The sequence below is a fragment of the Acomys minous genome, assembly GCF_964271855.1.
Source record: "Acomys minous genome assembly, chromosome: 6".
Lineage (NCBI taxonomy): Eukaryota > Metazoa > Chordata > Mammalia > Rodentia > Muridae > Acomys > Acomys minous.
The window spans coordinates 122,786,239-122,804,167 of NC_140487.1; the positions used below are offsets into that span (position 1 = coordinate 122,786,239).

The 17,929-nt window shown below is 46.8% G+C and overlaps 1 protein-coding gene across 1 annotated transcript; it reads right to left on the reverse strand.

Annotated features, from left to right (window-relative positions):
• Positions 1-9,737: 9,737 nt before the first annotated feature.
• RBP7 (retinol binding protein 7) lies at positions 9,738-17,163 on the reverse strand. The gene is made up of 4 exons (XM_084785728.1): positions 17,018-17,163; positions 15,028-15,206; positions 14,494-14,598; positions 9,738-9,969 (listed from the first exon to the last, which is right to left on the reverse strand). Exons 1-4 carry the CDS (start codon positions 17,088-17,090, stop codon positions 9,919-9,921), a joined length of 408 nt encoding a protein of 135 aa, XP_084641854.1. The 5' UTR covers positions 17,091-17,163; the 3' UTR covers positions 9,738-9,918.
• Positions 17,164-17,929: the final 766 nt, after the last annotated feature.

Here is a 17,929-nt window from a genome sequence, read left to right on the forward strand (position 1 = left end):
TGTGTTTGAGCTCATGCACACACACACACAGAGAGAAATGAAAATGAAAATGAAAATTTTTTAAAGATTTATTTATTTATTTTGTATACAGTGCTCTGCCTGCACACCAGAAGAGTGAAGGAGAGATAAACATATCTTTTGTTTAGATCACAAGTAGGGGATGAGAAAAAGACTTGTGAGAGAGCAGGTGATGTTTATCCCCTTAGAAGTTGAGCCACCGTGTGGGGGAGATTGGTTATTACCCAGCTGAAAAACATCCTTGAACAAATTGTGAGAGGAGGTATAAATATAAGCCAAAAACAAGAGGCAGGGCCTTTAGAGACTGGGGATAGTTTTGGCTGTTCATCGCTCCACTTTGAGATGCTCCTAGAAAGAACCGCTCAAGGGAAGACTTTGGGGCTCCAGGCTCCGGCTGAGGTTCTGGGTTCTGGCTGCTCCAGGTTCCAGCAGAAGAAATCCTGCTGATTACGCCTCGGAACTGATATCCTTACAGTTTCATTATTGTATCCTTTAATCTCCTTTTCCTATTGTTTAGATTAGTCGGGTTATAAGAGAGGTACTCTTGGTTAATAAGTTCGTAATAAAATATATTTGATAAGATAATTGAGCCTACAGAAGAGGGCATCAGATCTCATTATAGATGGTTGTGAGCCACCATGTGATTGCTGGGAATTGAACTCAGGACCTCTGGAATAACAGTCAGTGTTCTTAACCTCTGAGCCATCTCTCCAGCCCCCACCTCTCTGCTTTTATCTGCAGACTTCCTTTTCCCTTTTGCAATCTGAAGTGTAGAAGCTGAATGGTGAACATTTGTCTAGTTTACATGAGGTTTTGGATTTGATTTTCAATACATGCAGACTGTATAAACATACACACACACACACACACACACACACACACACACACACACACACAGGAACTGTGAAGGCCACAGCATGGCTCACTGGGTAAAGGCACTTGACATGTAAGCTTGGCAACCTAAGTTCAGTCTCCAGAATGCACATAAAAGTGGAAGGAGAAAGACTTGACCTCAACACACATACACACCTTACACACACCTTACACACACCTTACACATATACACCACACACACACACCAATAATGATGATGATGATGATGATGATGATGATAAATGCAAACTTTTTTTGAGATAGGGTTTCTCTGTGTAGCCCTAGATGTCCTGGACTCGATTTGTAGACCAGGCTGGACTTGAACTCACAGCGATCCACCTTTCTCTGCCTCCCGAGTGCTGGGATTAAAGGGATACACCACCACTCCTGATGATAAACGAAAATTTTTACAATTAAATAACGAAATGTATAAACTGCTTTTGGGGATGTAAATTGTGGGAAACAGGCTAGCAACCCCTCAACAAGTTAGACACAGTTACTATGTTACTCAGATTGAGCTCCTTGGCAGAGATCCCAAGTAACTGAAATCAGATATGCAAGCAGAGCTTAATACGTGAATGCCCATTGCAGCAGCACTATTCACAATGGCTGAAATGTGGAAGTCATTAAAAGACTATCAACAGATGGCGGACCAGCCGTTTGTGACCTAGCTGTAAAATGGAGTATCACTCAGACTCGGAGGGGAATGAAGGTCTGATGCATGCTGCAGTGCAGACAAAGCCTGACGATGTTATCCTTGGAGGAAGAAAGCACACATCTGTTATATGCTATCACTTATGTGAGGAAGCAGAATAGGCAAATCCATGGAGCCAGGCAGCAGGTTGAGGTTGGCAGGGGTTCCGTGGAGTCCTGTTGGGTATGCAGTTCCAGTTCCCACCTGTGGGAATGGAAAGTTCTTGAAGTCTCTCGTGTTTATTCTCTCATGCTTACAGGAGGAGACGAGAAAGTTCTAGATCACCTTGGGTGACATAGGCAGATCCAGGCTGGCCTTAGCTACAGATGGAGACCCTTGCTCAAGAATAATAATAATTACAATAGCTGTTGTGGCACTGGAGAAATGACTCCGCGCTCAAGAGCAACAGAGTATTTCCCGTTCTTGCAGAGGACCCGAGTTCGGTTTCCAGCACCGCACTGAGTAGCTAGCTCACAGCTGCCTGTAACTTCAGCTCCAGGGGATCTGACATCCTCCTCTGGCCTTCAAAGGCACGCACACACATAGCAACGCTCACGCAGACTCGTATACATAAATATAAATAAATCTTTAAGTCACACACACACACACACACACACACATACACGGGGCAGTGGGGAGGGACAGAGGGCTGGTGAGAAAAAAGAGAAACGGCTTCACTGTGTAGCTCTGGCTGTCCTGGATCTCATTATATAGACCAGGCTGGCCTCGAACTCACAGAGATCCACCTGCCTCTGCCTCCCAAGTGCTGGGATTAAAGGCGTGTGCCACTATGCCCAGCTAAGTTATAGTTTTTATGCAAGTACGGAGTTAGGATGGCTGATAATACTGCAAGTGTATTTGGTACACAGAACTGTGCAATTCAGTTTAAGAGATAACTGCTGAGATGTCTCAGTGGGTCAGAGTGCCTGCTGCTGTTTCAGAGGACCCAGGCAGCTCACAACTCTCCTATAAGTCCAGGAGAGCCTGACACCCACGTTTGGCCTCCAGCCTCCATGGGACACAGGCACGCAAGCCTACCTGCCTGTGTCATTTAAATCTTTTTTTTTTTTTAGTTTTTGAGACAGGGTTTCTCTGTGTAGCCTTGGCTGTCCCGGACTCGCTTTGTAGACCAGGCTGGCCTCAAACTCACAGCGATCCACCTGCCTCCGCCTCCAGAGTGCTGCGATTAAAGGCGTGCGCCACCACCCACTGCCCAGCTGTTTAAATCTTCTTAAGGAAATAAAAAGGTTAATTTGCTTTTCAGTTCTGGACAAAAACTCAGAACTTCACACATGCTAGGCAAGTGTCCTACTGCCAGGCTGCTTCTGCAGCCCTTAAATGGTCAATTTTATGCTATGTAATTTTACCATCTCTCTTTTAAAGTTCACTTCCGGGGATGGGTACCGTCAAGAGCCAGAGAGTGACAGCTGTTGGCCAAAAGGGGAAGAAAGCTTCACCGTTTGTAAGGATGTTAACTTGTAAAGTCAGTGTGGAACATTTTGGCTGTTTTTCCACAGAATTACCACATGACCCTGGAATTCCACTTCCCAGCCAAAAAAAAAAAAAAAATTGGAGGAAGAATTCAGAAGAGATTCAGAGCCCCTGTTCCCAGACAGGGTTTATCTGTGTAATAGCCCTGGCTGTCCTGGACTCACTTTGTAGACCACAGATATCTGCCTGCCTCTTTGCCCTAGTGCTGAGATTAAAGTTGTGAGCCAGCACGCCCAGCTTCAAACGAGATTTTTTTTTTATATACTGTTTTGTTTGTTTTTGAGTCGTATAGCATTCCACCAGGCTGGCCTGAAACTTACTTATGTAGCCCAGGCTAGCCTTGAGTTATGGCATCTTTCTACCTCAGCCAACGGAGGACTGGATTGTAGGTGTGACAGTTTAAGACCTGTGCTCATAGCAGTGTTGACACTGTGAGCCAGAGAGCCCTCCACCAGCAGCTGTACTGGATTTGAATACCTTCCCCCAGCACACAGCATTTACAATAATAAAAAGAAATCTTTTTTAAAAATAAAACAGATCACATACTATTTTTTGCAGAGGAGTAGAGTTCAGTGTTTGATTTTGTTTTGTTTTGTTTGTGTTTTTCAAGACAGTTTCTCAGCCAGGCAGTGGTTGCACAGGCCTTTAATCCCAGCACTCAGGAGGCAGAGGCAGGCTGGTCGCTGTGAGTTTGAGTCCAACCTGGTCTACAGAGTGAGTCCAGGACAGTCAAGGCTACACACAGAAACCCTGTCTTGAAAAACAAAAAAACAAAACAAAACAAAACAAAAAAAGACAGAGTTCCTCTGTAGCTCTGGCTGTCCTGGACTCACTTTGTGGATCAGGCTGGCCTCGAACTCACAGCAATCTACCTGCCTCTGCCTCCCAAGTGCTGGGATTACAGGCGTGCCAGAGTTCAGTTTTAAGCACTTACCCTAGGTGGTTCATAACCACCTGTAATTCCAGCTCCAGGAAGTCTTCTTGGAAACCTGCACACATATGACATACATGGACACATACATATACTCATTAGCGAAAACAAAATCTTTGAAAAAATATTTTATTTTAGCTGGGCATGGTGTCGCACACCTTTAATCCCAGCACTTGGGAGGCAGAGGCAGGTGGATCCCTGTGAGTTTGAAGCCAACCTGGTCTACAAAGCGAAGCCAGTACAGTCAAGGATACACAGAGAAACCCTGTCTCTTTTTGGTTTTTTTGTTTTTTGTTTTTTTCTTTTTTGAGGCAGGGTTTCTCTGTGCATCCTTCGCTGTCCTGGACTCGCTTTGTAGACCAGGCTGGCTTCAAACTCACAGGGATCCACCTGCCTCTGCCTCCCGAGTGCTGGGATTAAAGGCATGCGCCACCATGCCCGGCAAGAAAACCTGTCTCAAAAAAATTTTTTTTATTTTCATGTAGATGAGTGCTCTATCTGCATGTGCACCTGCAGGCCAAAAAAGGGCATCAGATCATGTTATAGATGGTTGCGAGCCACAATGCCGTTGCTGGGGATCGAACTCAGGACGTCTGGAAGAGCAGTCAGTGCTCTTAACCTCTGAGCCATCTCTCCAGCCCAAGTGGTGAAATTCTTTTTTAACTTTTATTGAATGTCTATAATTTACACGTCATGCACCAAAATTATTCTCCTCCCTCCCCCCAGTAAAATAAAACAAACAGACAAACAAAAAATCTTGTCACAGAAGCTGTAGTGTATCACGCAGTATAGCCTTTTGTCCACATATGTTTACTTTCAAATGTTCATTGCTACGAGTCATGGGTCTGGGTGGAGGCCTACACTGTCGTTACCGGAGCCTCACTGGGACTGCTGTCAGATATCACGTTGTTGCCTTGTGTCAAGGAGATTCTTAATCTTTGAATCTACAGGTCCGGCCCCTTCATGTGTTCCAGCAGGTCATACACGGGGTAGATGTTGGGTTGAGGTCCACTCAGAGCCCTGGATCAGGGCCAGCTCCCTTGTCCTCAGGGTAGGGCCCACTCTCCCACTCCCCTGTCATCATGGCAGGGCCAGCTGTTATCGTGGCAGGGCAGGCTCTCCTGCTCCGTGTTCTCAGGGTAGGGGTGGTGACATTCTTAAAGATGGATAACAAAGGTGGCTCAGTGGTCTGAGGAGTAAGTGTTTAATGGGGACAAAGCATCCTTGTGGGCTGAGGGAAGTGTTCTTCAGGCAGTGGTGGTGGCACATCAGTGGGAATAGCCTTTGTTTTGTCTGGTTATTATTTGCATGCTTGTGACAGGGTCGACCTGGATTGACCTTGAATTTTCTACATTGACCTTGAGTCCTGCACTTCTTGCTTCCCAGTGCTGGGGATTACATATGTGACTTCCTACTGACAGTATGAGTGTTCTTTTATTTATTTATTTATTTATTATTTTTTATTATTTTTGGTTTTTCGAGACAAGGTTTCTCTGTGTAGCCCTGGCTATCCTAGACTCACTTTGTAAACCAGACTGGCCTCGAACTCACAGCGATCCGCCTGCCTCTGCCTCCCAAGTGCTGGGATTAAAGGCGTGCGCCACCACCACCCGGCTCTTTTATTTATTTTAAGACAAGGTCTCACTATGTAGCCCTGGCTGTCCTGGAATTCACTATGTAGACCAATCTGACCTCAAACTCACCAAGATCCACTCACCTCTGCCTCCTAAGTGCTGGGATTAAAGGCCTGCACCACTACACTCAGCAATATGAATGAGTTTTTGTTTGTTTGTTTGTTTTTACTGAGACAGGGTTTCTCTATATAGTCTTGGCTATCTGGACTCACTCTGTAGATCAGGCTGGCCTCGAACTCACATCTATCCGCCCGTTGTTGCCTCCTTGAGTGCTGGGATTACAAGGGTGCACCACCACATCCAGCTAGTATGAATGTTCTTTAATGCTGCCCATTTGTATTGTTTAAAGTGACCAACATGAGCTAGGCATGATGACGCACACCTTTAATCCCAGCACTCAGGAGCCAGAGACAGGCCGATCATATGAGTTCGAAGCCAGCCTGGTCTAACAAGCAAGTCCAGGACAGCCAAGGCTATGCAGAGAAACCCTGTTGAGAAAAAACCAAATTAAAAAAAAAAAAAAAAGACAACCAATATGTTCAATCATTTGTTGTTTTTGTTGTCTACAATGCTGACCTGAATGCAGGGCCTCTGCATGTTAGTCTATGTGCTGCCATGGAGACAGTACTCTGTCTTTTTGTTTTTGTTTTCAAGACAAAGTTTCTCTGTGTAGCCTTGACTGTCCTGGACTCGATTTTGTAGACCAGGCTGGCCTTGAACTCACAGCAATCTGCCTACCTCTGCCTCCCAAGTGCTGGGACTAAAGGCCTGCGCCACTGGGCCCAACCGGCCAGTACTCCATCTTTACGCCACCCTATGTGTAGATTTTTGCACTTGTTTATTACTTCTGTGGCTGTGTTAACACAGATATGGAGATCAGAGACAACCTTCAAGACTGTTCGCTCCTTCTACCCTGTGGATTCCAGAAATCACACTGACGTTGTCAGCCTTAGTGACAAATGCCTTTGTGTGCTGAGCCATCTCTCTGACCCTGATATATGTTTTTTTTTTTACCACAATTTAACAAAAAATCAAATTGGAGGGAGAAGGGGCAGCTGGAGAGTTAGCTCAGGGGTTAAGGGCACTAACTGCTCTTTCAGAGGAGGACCTGGGTTCAAATCCTGGGACCCACATGGCCGCTCACAACTCTCTGTGAACTCCAAGATCTAACATTCTCACATAGACGTTCATACAGGCAAAACACCAGTGCACATAAAATAAAGGTAAATAAATTTAAAAAAGAAAAAAGAAAAGAAAAGAAAGAAAAGCTGGGCATTGTGGTCCATGTCTTTATTTTTTATTTATTTAGTTTAAAGATTTATTTATTTATTTATTTTGTATACAGTGTTCTGTCTGCACACCAGAAGAGGATACCAGGTCTCATTATAAATGGCTGTAAGCCATCATATGGTTGCTGAGAAATGAACCTTTGGAAGAGCAGCCAGTGCTCTTAACCTCTGAGCCATCTCTCCAGCCCCCTGTGGTCCATGTCTTTAATACCAGCACAAGGGAGGCAGAGGCAGGTGAATGTCTATCCATTTGAGGCCAGCCTGGTCTACATAGTGAGTTCCAGGCTAGCCAGAGTTACAAAGTGAGACCTTGTCTCCAAACTCCATGCCCAAAAACGTGTGTGTGTGTGTGTGTGTGTGTGTGTGTGTGTGAGAGAGAGAGAGAGAGAGAGAGACTCCATGCCCAAAAACGTGTGTGTGGGGGGGAGGAAGGTTTAAACTAAAGCTACTTTTTTTATTGTTTTTGTTTGCTTGTTTTGTATTTATCGTTTTTATTAGACAAGGTCTCTCTGTTTCCCTACTGGGCTGGAATAAATGAATAAAAATTAGCTACAACCAAGCGTCCTATTTGCTTCCCCTCTGGTGTCCCTGTGGAGAATTGCAGGTCACCTCTCAGATTTCCCATTGTTCTCCCGCTCCACGGCTCTCCAGCCCCTTTGGAGTCCAGGCTGGAATTCTTGATCCTCCCAGGAAAGCCTGGTCGATTCAGATAAACTTGCAGAAGCGACAAGAAAAGCTTCCTCTTTTCTTCCCTAAAATCGGCCTTTGCCCCGACAGCCCAGCCATCGCTCTGGGGAGTGACCAAGCCTCCTCGCTGCTCTGCGGCTCCCCGCAGTCCTCACCCGGACACGTGGCAGCCTTTCTTAGCTCTGCACACCAAAGTCCGGCAGCCTCCCCCTGGCGGACGCTTCGGGTTCAAACTCACTGCGGCCATTAGTTCCAGTCTGAGCTCTATCTGCTCCGACAGCTGGCGCCAGCCTGCAGAGAAGGAAGTCGCATTTGCTACTTGGTGCGGTTTTCGCAGAGTCTTTGCCTCCATGGAAGGCCTTCCCTTGGCTCCTAAAAGTATTCGGATGTTTCCAGCACAAACTGTGGAGCTTTCGGCCTCAGACACTCTAGTCCTATGGTCCTAGTCTGTCGGCAGTTTCCCTAGGTCTTTACTGGGACCCACTGAAGCAGGATAGAGATAAAAGAAATCCCTAGCTGAAGCCTCAGGTTTTAGAGTTTCAGCACAATTAGCATTTGCTGTGAAGGTGGCCAACATAATGTTTCTTTGTGTGTGTCTGTGTGTGTGTGTGTGTGTGTGTCTGTGTGTGTGTGTGTGTGTGTGTGTGTGAGACATATGCCATAAAGCACACATGGATTGAATCCACATTGTCAGACTTGAGAGCAAACGCCTTTGCCCACTGAGCGATCTTGCCAGCCCCAATTTTTATTCATGTGGATGGGAATTCTGCCTGCATGTACGTCTATGTGCTACATGCATGCCTGGTACCCACAGAGGTTAGAAAAGGGTGTAGGGTCCCCTAGACCTGGGGTTATGGATGGTTGTGGGCTGCCATGTGGGTACTGGGAATTGCATCTGGGACCTTTGGAAGAGCAGCCGGTGCCCTTAGCCATCTCTCTCTGACCACCCAAACTCTTGACTTTTTTTTTTTTTTTTTTGAGACAGGGTTTCTCTGTGTAGCCTTGGCTGCCCTGGACTCACTTTGTAGACCAGGCTGGCCCCGAACCCACAGCGATCCCCCTGCCTCTGCCTCCCAAATGCTGGGATTAAAGGCGTGCACCACCACCGCCCAGCTCAAACTCTTGACTTTTAAAGTTTGTCATTCAAGGTCTTTGGCGACCCCCTCCTCCCCCTGTCATTCCGGTTTCTTCTCTTGTTACTCATGTACTCCGTGTGCTCAGTTAGCTGTGCAGGCCTTCAAACATGACCCCGAGCTGCATGGAGAAGTGCAAGCCAGATACCGGGCGGTGGTGGCGCACGCCCTTAATCCCAGGACTCGGGAGGCAGAGGCGGGCGGATCGCTGTGAGTTCGAAGACAGCCTGGTTTACAAAGTGAGTCTAGGACAGCCAAGGCCACACAAAGAAACCCTGTCCTGGGGGCCGGGGTGGGGGAGGAAGGGCAAGCCAGAGGCAAAGTGGCACACAGCACCCAGTACTATCAGCACTTGGGAGGCTGAGGTAGAGGGACTACAAATTCGAGGCCAGCATCAACTGCCTGAGACCCCAAGTAAAAGCAAACAAACAAATCCCTGGCCTTTCAGCTCAAGTGCTTCCTGTTAGCTCAAGCCTGAAGCCCATACCCTGCCAGAATCTTCTCACTAGCCCTGGAGGCAGCAATTAGGTCTTGTTTCCTGATGGGTGGTTTGCACACAGGAACAGGCTTTCAGACATTTCTTAAAACAATCAGTTTAGCACGAGCCTTAATCCCTGCACTCAGGAGGTAAAGGCAGAGACAGGCCAATTTCTGTGAGTTCACAGCCAACCTGGTCTACATAGTGAGTTCCAAAGCGGCCAGGGTTACACAGCAAGACCCCGTCTCAAATAAGAAATAAGTCATGGGGACTGGAGAGATGGCTCAGTGGTTAAGAGCACTACCTGCTCTTCCAAAAGACCAGGGTTCAATTCCCAGCACCCACATGGCACCTCACAACTGTCTGTAACTCCAAGACCTGACACTTTCACACTAATGCACATAGATTAAAATTAAATAAAATATTTTTTCAAAAATAGAGTGTACTTAACACAATTTAAAAAAAAAAGAAAGAAGTGATGTTAAATTTAGAAAGAAAAAAAATCAATGTCACTTGGACAGTTTTATTGAGGCTGAAATTGTCTTGCAATCAAATAATTTCTAGTACAGGCTGTGTGACATCTTTCTAATTACAAGACCCTTCATCAAACCAAGACAAACACCTGCTCCTTCCACAGACTAATTCGGCATTGAGCGGTGGCCTCAGGTAGGCTCTGTTGCTAGGCGTGGATCAGGCCCTCTGGAATGTCTGTTTGCACACCTGGCCTTCACAGAACATTTCCTGGATAGGAAGGGAGGAAAGAAGGAAAGAAAAAAAAAAGGTTGGTGCGCATTCTCAACATGTCTGATACCAAATGTGTGTGTGTGGATTTGGCCTCCTGACACCAAATGTAAGGTCTTCTCCTCCCTGACTTCTCCCACTCTGAGACCAAGTGAGTGCCCAACAATTTAATCCTTATAGTCTTTTCTGCAGTTAGTGTAGACCCACAAAGATACAGGTGTGTGTGTGTATATATATTTCTATATATGTATATATATGCACATATATATGTATGTATATATTATATATGTATGTGTATATGTATATGTATAGAGACAGGGGTGGGAGGTAGGCAGGGAGTAAGGGGAGACTCTATAGCCCTGGCTGTCCTGGAATTCACTATGAAAAAACAAGGCTGGTCTCAAACTCACAAAGATCTGCCTGCTTCTGCCTCCCAAGTGCTAGGCTTGAAGGTGTGTGCCACCATGCCCAGCCCTAGTTTTATACTTTCTTTTGTTTTGTTTTATTTTGTTCTGTTTGAGACAGGGTTTCTCTATGTTATCTTGACTGTCCTGGACTCGCTTTGTAGACCAATCTGGCTTCGAACTCACTGTGATCGGCCTGCCCCTGCCTCTGGAGTGCTGGGATTAAAGGCTTGTGCCACCATGCCCGGCTGTTTTATACTTCCTAAAAGCAGAATTTTATACCTTCTAGATTGTACATTAGAACTATTGCCTAGTTTCGGCTGTAATGTGCAGTCATGAAGCTCTGCTTGTGCAACAAACCAATGCCCCTCTGTGAAGAAGTAAGGACCCGAAGGAGCAAGAGGTGGTGAGTGAGCAGCGCCTCTGGCCGCTTGAGGTAGCAAGACACAGACGCAACATGGGTTTCCTAGCAGAGACCACCTGGTCTCACGTACTCAAAGCTAATCTCCACTTTGTCCTGTGGCTGAGGATGACCTTGAACTTCTGCTCCTCCCGCTTCTACCTCCCAAGTGCTCAGTTTACAGATGTGGTCTCACATCTAGAGTTTCACACATGTTGAGCAAGCACTCTACCAAACCAAACCAAAAAACCCCAAAGTAATAAAGTGAAAAAATAAAAATACATGGTGACTTCAGCAGAAAAATTATCTAGAAAGCTATACAGTATTCTTTTTTTTTCTTTTCTTTTCTTTTTTTTTTTTTTTTGATTTTCCAAGACAGGGTTTCTCTGTGTAACAGAGCCCTGGCTGTTTTGCACTGTGTAGACCAGGTTGAATTCACAGAGATCCCTCTGCCTCTGCCTCCCAAGTGCTGGGACTAAAGATATCTGCCACCACTCTTGGCTACAATTTTTTTTTGAGACAGGGTTTCTCTGTGTAGCCTTGGCTGTCCTGGACTCGCTTTTATGGACCAGGCCGGCCTCGAACTCACAGAGATCGGCCTGCCTCTGCCTCCTGAGTGCTGGGATTAAAGGCATGCGCCACCATGCCCAGCCACAATGTTCTTTTTTAATGTTAATTTTTATTTTTTAGTTACATATATTTGTGTGTCGGGGGGTGGGGTGGGGTGGGGTGTGTGCACATGAGTGCTGTTACCTTCAGAGGCCAGAAGAGGGCGTTGGATCTCCTAGACCTGGGGTTAGAGGAATGTTGAGCCACCTAACACAGTGCTAGAAATCAAACTCAGGTCCTCTGCAGAAGCAATACCTGGTCATCTGCTCTTCCACTAAGCTATCTCTAGGCCCTGGGAAATTCTCTCTAAAAAATATTACATATTTTCTTATTTTTAATGTGTGTGGATGTTTTTATCTGCATTTATGTCTGTGTACATATGCTTGCAGAGCCAGAGGAGGCCAGAAGAGGGCACTAGATCCTCTGAGGCTTGAGGTACAGACAAATGCACATGTTGAGAATTGAACCTGCAAACCCTGCTCTTAACCATGGAGCTATGGCTCCAATCCCGGAAAATGTTCTTGGGTTGAATAAAAAGGCAGAAAATATCCTGAAGGCAATTTACAAAAGCAAATAAAATTGATTGAGAAGGGTAGGGTGACTGGCAATTGTTGCTGTTAGTTTAATGCTATGGCCTAATAAATGTTTATTATTAAGCTTGTAATTATTACAGTGGTAATATTTACCCACTTTCACAATCAATAAAGACACAAATGTGTAATATATTTTAGGATAGCCTTAATTCACCTGGGGCAAGGCAGACATTACCTCCTTCTTCCTCCTCCCTTCTCCCTTCTCCCTGCCTCTCCCCCTCCCACCCCACCCCCACCCCTAGGTCCTTCCTTCTCTCTCAAACCCCGCCCCCCCCCCAGAACCTTGGCCACACCTATCCCATTCTGCCCTGCCCAGGTTTAGGCCTTTTAATCAGCCAATCAGGAGTAATTTCTTAGGCCAGGTTAAACAGCAATACTTAGGTTAAGTGACAGTCTGCTCCTAAACAGTAAGAATCTGAGGATGGGGAAGAAACTAAATACAAAGCACACCAGACCATACTCCAACAGGCAATAGACATTTTTGTTTTGTTTTGTTGGTTATTTTGAGACAAGGTCTCTTTTTTATTTTTTTGGTTTTTTGAGACAGGGTTTCTCTGTGTAGCCTTGGCTGTCCTGGACTCGCTTTATAGATCAGGCTGGCCTCGAACTCACAGAGATCGGCCTGCCTCTGCCTCCCGAGTGCTGGGATTAAAGGCGTGCGCCACCACGCCCTGCTATCTGTGTAGCCTTGGCTGTCCTGGACTCACTCTGTAGACCAGGCTGGCCTGGAACTCACAGGGATCAGACCAGCCTGCCTCTGCCTTCCAGCCTGCTGGGATTAAAGGCATGCGCCAGCACTGCCTGGCTGGCAATGGGCTTGGTTTTTTTTTTTGTTTTGTTTGTTTGTTTGTTTTTTGTTTTAACATTTCTTTTAACATTGCTATTATCTCTTTAAAAAAAAAAAAAAAAAGAACAGGACAGAGGACACTCCTCTGGGACTCAGATCAGTGCATTGTTCAACCCTCAACAGAGTCTTCCTCTTGCAGTGGATGGTAATTGACACAGAGGCCCCAAGTCGGACAATGGGCGACAGTGAGCACTTGGAGCGCTCAGCACAGCCCTGAATGGGATGCCTAAAAACATCCCTCGGAGGCTCCGAGATCTGTTCAGAAGGGCAGAAAGACTGAAAGAGCCAGCGATGGGGAATGACTCCAAGGAAACAGCATCTCCCAGACACAACAGAGCTGATGCACACATGCCCTCACAGAGACTGCGGTAGCATACGCGCGCGTGTACACACACACACACACACACACACACACACACACACACACACACACACACAAGCCCTCCATGAATTCAAGGCAGACAAGTTCCAGCATGCAGAAGAGAATGGCGCCAGGTCCCACCCCTGCCCTTCTGGGGGAGGAGAAAGCATTCTCCTCAGCACTGGGTAGGTCAGCTGCACTCCCGGACACACCTTACGTGCAGGAGGAGCCGCTCAATGCAAAATGACTGCATGTTTTTATTGTTGCTATGGTCTGGGGGTTTGTTACTTGCCTGTTTGCTTGCTCTTTATTTACTGGGGAGTGGGGGTGTCATTTTGGTTTCAGAGAAGGAATATAAAGTCAGGTAGGCAGGGAGATAGGGGTAGTCTGGGAGGATTTGGGGTAGGGGAAAGAGTGTGATCAAAATATACTGTTTTGTTTTTCAAGACAGGGTTCCTCTGTGTCAGCCTAGAATTGCTCTTTACACAAGTCTGGCCTGGAACTCACAGAGATCTGCCTGCCTCTGCCTCCCCAAGTGCTGGGATTGCATGTGTGCACCACTATGCCTGGCTTCTGACAACGTTTGTTTGTTTGTTTTGTTTTTTTGAGACAGGGTTTCTCTGTGTAACAGCCCTGGCTGTCCTGGACTTGCTTTGTAGACCAGGCTGACCTCGAACTCACAGCAATCCACCTGCCTCTGCCTCCTGAGTGCTGGGATTAAAGGCTTGTGCCACCATGGCCTGGCCCTGACCATTTTTTATTTTTAAAGATTTATTTATTATTTATACAGTATTATGCCCACACGTGTGCCTGCCCACCACAAGAAGGTACCAGATCTCATTACAGATGGTTGTAAGCCACCATGTGGGTGCTGGGAATTGAACTCAGGACCTTCGGAAGAGCAGCCAGCGCTCTTAACCTCTGAGTCATCTCTCCAGCCCGGCCCTGATAATTTTCTAAGTAGTTAAAAAAAAATGTAATTAACAATAAGAGCAAGGGGCTAAAGATATGACTCAGCAGTTGAGAGCACTTGATGCTCTTGCAGAGGACCAGGGTGCAGTTCCCCACACCCATACTGGGCAACCCATAAACCCCTGTAACTCCATTTCCAAGGGAATCCAATGCCCCCCCTTTTGCCCCCTGCGGGCACTTCACCCATGTTGTGCACATACATACACGCATGTACACATGAATAAAAATAAAGAAATAAGCCTGGCGTGGTGGTGCACGCCTTTAATCCCAGCACTCGGGATTTGATGTCTCCTGCTACCCCAAACAATGTTTTTAGCGGAACAAAACGTGATGGGTACCAGGTGGAGCTGGTCCCCTTCAATCCAGTGGCTCCAGCCTCTGTTCTTCTTCTCGCCTTTCTGTGCACAAGTGAGTCTGTCATTCTCCCAGCTCCTTCCCAAGCTCTGCGGGAAGGAAGAAAGAAAGGATGCTTTTTCTGCCGGGGTCCTTAAATATTACCTGATAGACTGTATGCAGTGTTAACTTTGTGAAATGAACAGCCTATGTTACATTTGAAAAAATTTTTAAATTTTATGTGTGTGTGTGTGTGTGTGTGTCTTGCCTACATGTATGTTGTGCACGGTGTGCATGCCTGGTGCTCACACAAGTCGGAAGAGTGTTCTGGAACTGCAGGTTCTCGGGAGGAAGCCATGTGAGTGCTGGGACTTGAGCCCCGCATTCTCTACGAGAGCAGTAAGTGCTCGTAAGTGATGCGCTCCTCTCCCGCCCCCAAGCCTACACTCTTGTCTTCTTCTGCAGTGCTAGGAATCTTACCCAGGCCTCGTGGACCCTGAGCGAGAGCCCTACCACTCAGCCGGACCCTGACCCCTTACCGTGCACTTTCTGTTATCCAGGCCTTTGTTATCCTCCTCAAATTCTTCTCCAACAGTGAATTTAACAAGATAGTTCCTTAGGCTGCTGTTGGTGTGGATGGTAAAGGAATCCCCGTTTTGTTCTATCACTTTCTGTGGCTTCAGCAACTTGGCGATCTTACGAGTTGCAAAGTCAATACCTGAAAAGTTATTGTTCGTATTATCTTTTTGGCTTTGGTTTTTCCAGACAGGGTTTCTCTGTGTATCTTTTTTTTTTTAAAAGAGATTTATATATTTATTATGTTTGCAGTGTTCTGCCTGCATGTCTGTTGCAGGCCAGAAGAGGGCGCCAGATGTCATTACAGGTGGTTGTGAGCCACCATGTGCTTGCTGGGAATTGAACTCAGGACCTTTTGAAGGGCAGGCAGTGCTCTTAACCTCTGAGCCATCTCTCCGACCCTTCTCTGTGTATCCTTGACTGTCCTAGACTCACTTTGTAGGCCAGGCTGGCCTCGAACTCACAGTGATCTGCCTGCCTCTGCCTCCCAAGTGCAGGGATTAAAGGCTGGCGCCACCATGCTCAGCTTCCATTTTATCTTTTTACTTTAATTTTTTACACTAACTTAATTTATGTGTGGGAACATATGTGTAAGTCAGAGGACAGCTTGTTTTAAAAACAGGATCTTATAGAAGCCATGCTGTCTTTGAACTTGTTCTGTTGGCGAAGGTAACATTAAACTTCTGATGCTCTTGCCTCTACCTCTGAGTATTTGATTATGAAGGTAACATTAAACTTCTGATGCTCTTGCCTCTACTTCCGAGTATTTGATTACAAGTGTGTTCCACCATGCTTGACTCGAGAATTTTGACAAAATTTATTTAATTATTTAATATGTATGTGTAAATACCTGCATGCATGTCTATGTGCCATGTGTCTTCAGTGCCCACAGAAGAAGGCATCAGCTTCCCTGTAATAGGACTTTCAAATGCTTGTGAGCGGCCATGCAGGAACCAGATGGGTTCTCAGGAAGAGCAGCTGGTGAGCACTCCAGCCCCTGGAGGACTTTTTCAAAATTGCTTTTACTGGTGTATGTGTGTGTATGTGTGTGTGTGTGTGTGTGTGTGTGTGTGTTGGAATTCATTCTATTTGCTTGAAGGTAAAAGGGAAGAGTTTGTAAAATAAATAAATAAATAAAAAAAATAGCAAGTGTATGGAGGTATAGTAGTTTAGCCTGTAATCCCTACACGTGGGAGGCTGAGACAGGAGTATTTCTTAGAGGCTGAGACCAGTGAGGTCCAGGCCAGCTTGACCTGTAAAACCTTATCTCAAAACAGACACACAAACCCCAATAAACCAAATGAATCCCAGCAGAAGCCCTGGCAATCATTAAGAGGACTCTACACGCGATAATAGGTGCTAAAATCGGCCAAATCGCTAGAATCAGAGCAGCGCCATGCGGTACCGAGGGACCTTTGGGAGGCAGGGACAGTGATTAGACCCCCTCTCTAGAGCCCAACACTCCCACAGCATGCAAGGGCAGGCCCTGCTGACTCTGTCTGCCAGGCTGGGGAATTGAATTCCTGCGCAGATTCTAACAGCCTGGTCCAGAGCCCTGGCCCCCCCACCCTGCCCAGGAGCTACAGCTGATCCCTATGGTCCCCATGCAGAGTTGGGTAGACAGGAATACAAGCACGCTGAGGGATGCAGAGTGGTACAGAGGGAGAGACGGGGTGGGGTGCAGGGGGGCCGCGGTGGGGTGGGCAGAGACGATTTGGCGACAGACAAGACAAGGGAGACAGAGGAAAGAGGATGGATAGAAGGGCCAAAGATAGGTGCAGGGATTTAGGGACACAGGCAGGGAGTGACCAGCCGAGAGCATAACCCACAGGAGACAGAAGGACCTGAAACAAGCAGACAAGGCAGGCTGCCTGCACTCAACCCCGAGACCCCGAGGCTAGAACCTGGCTCTCCTTTGGGGTCCCCTTTGCTGCACAACCCGACCGGTCCTACCCAGGGCCAGCATGTAGCCCTCGAAGTTGTCGCTGCTGAGAAGGTTCCAGGTGCCGCTCAGGTCTGCTGGCATGGTCAGTGGGGGTCGGCAGCCAAAGCCTGAAAGTCACAGGCAGTGCAGGCCTATATTGTCAATGTGGCAGGGGCGGGGACAGGGTAGGGCCGGAGGGGACAGCAGGTGGAGACGGCTAAGCTGGGGGTGGGGAGCCTTGGAAGCACCCTGCCGGAAGCATCCCTCCTGGCTTCCTTTCCCACGTGCTCCTGGCTCCATGCCTACTCCTGCCCTACCCTACTTTGGCAAGCCCTCTCTATCCCTTGAGACTCTCCATCCTGTCGTTTAACTCCAAAGACCTCTGAGCCCAAAGTATGTCGCAGGTCACCCTATATTTCTCTGCCCCAATGGTAGTGGTCAAAGGAATGTTTTTGGTTTGGTTTGGTTTTGTTTTTAGACTCATGGCATAAAATACTGTGTCAGCCACAAATAACAGTATGTGCATAAAGGCCAAGGCAACACACAGACATCCCAATAGGAACTCATTTCTTTTACCCTGCTCAGGTTTAGATAAATATTCATTTTATGGGCTGGAGAGATGGCTCAGAGGTTAAGAGCACTGGCTGTTCTTCCAGAGGTCCTGAGTTCAATTCCCAGCACCCACACGGTGGCTCACAACCATCTATAATGTGATCTGGTGCCCTCTTCTGGCCTGCAGGTGTACATGCAGGAAGAACATTGTATACATAAAAATAAATGAATAAATCTTTTTTTTTTTTTTTTTTTTTGGTTTTTCGAGACAGGGTTTCTCTGTGTAGCCTTGGCCACCCTAGACTCGCTTTGTAGACCAGGCTGGCCTCAAACTCAGTGATCCGCCTGCCTCTGCCTCCCGAGTGCTGGAATTAAAGGCATGCGCCACC

What these genes read in the sequence shown, in the direction of transcription:
- RBP7 (XM_084785728.1), bottom strand. Translation starts at nt 17,090, where the DNA reads ATGCCAGCAGACCTGAGCGGCACCTGGAACCTTCTCAGCAGCGACAAC. An exon ending in GGGCTACATGCTGGCCCTGG is followed by an intron (nt 15,207 to 17,017) that starts GTAGGACCGGTC and finishes ATAACTTTTCAG; the next exon opens with GTATTGACTTTGCAACTCGT. An exon ending in TGGATAACAGAAAGTGCACG is followed by an intron (nt 14,599 to 15,027) that starts GTAAGGGGTCAG and finishes TCCTTCCCGCAG; the next exon opens with AGCTTGGGAAGGAGCTGGGA.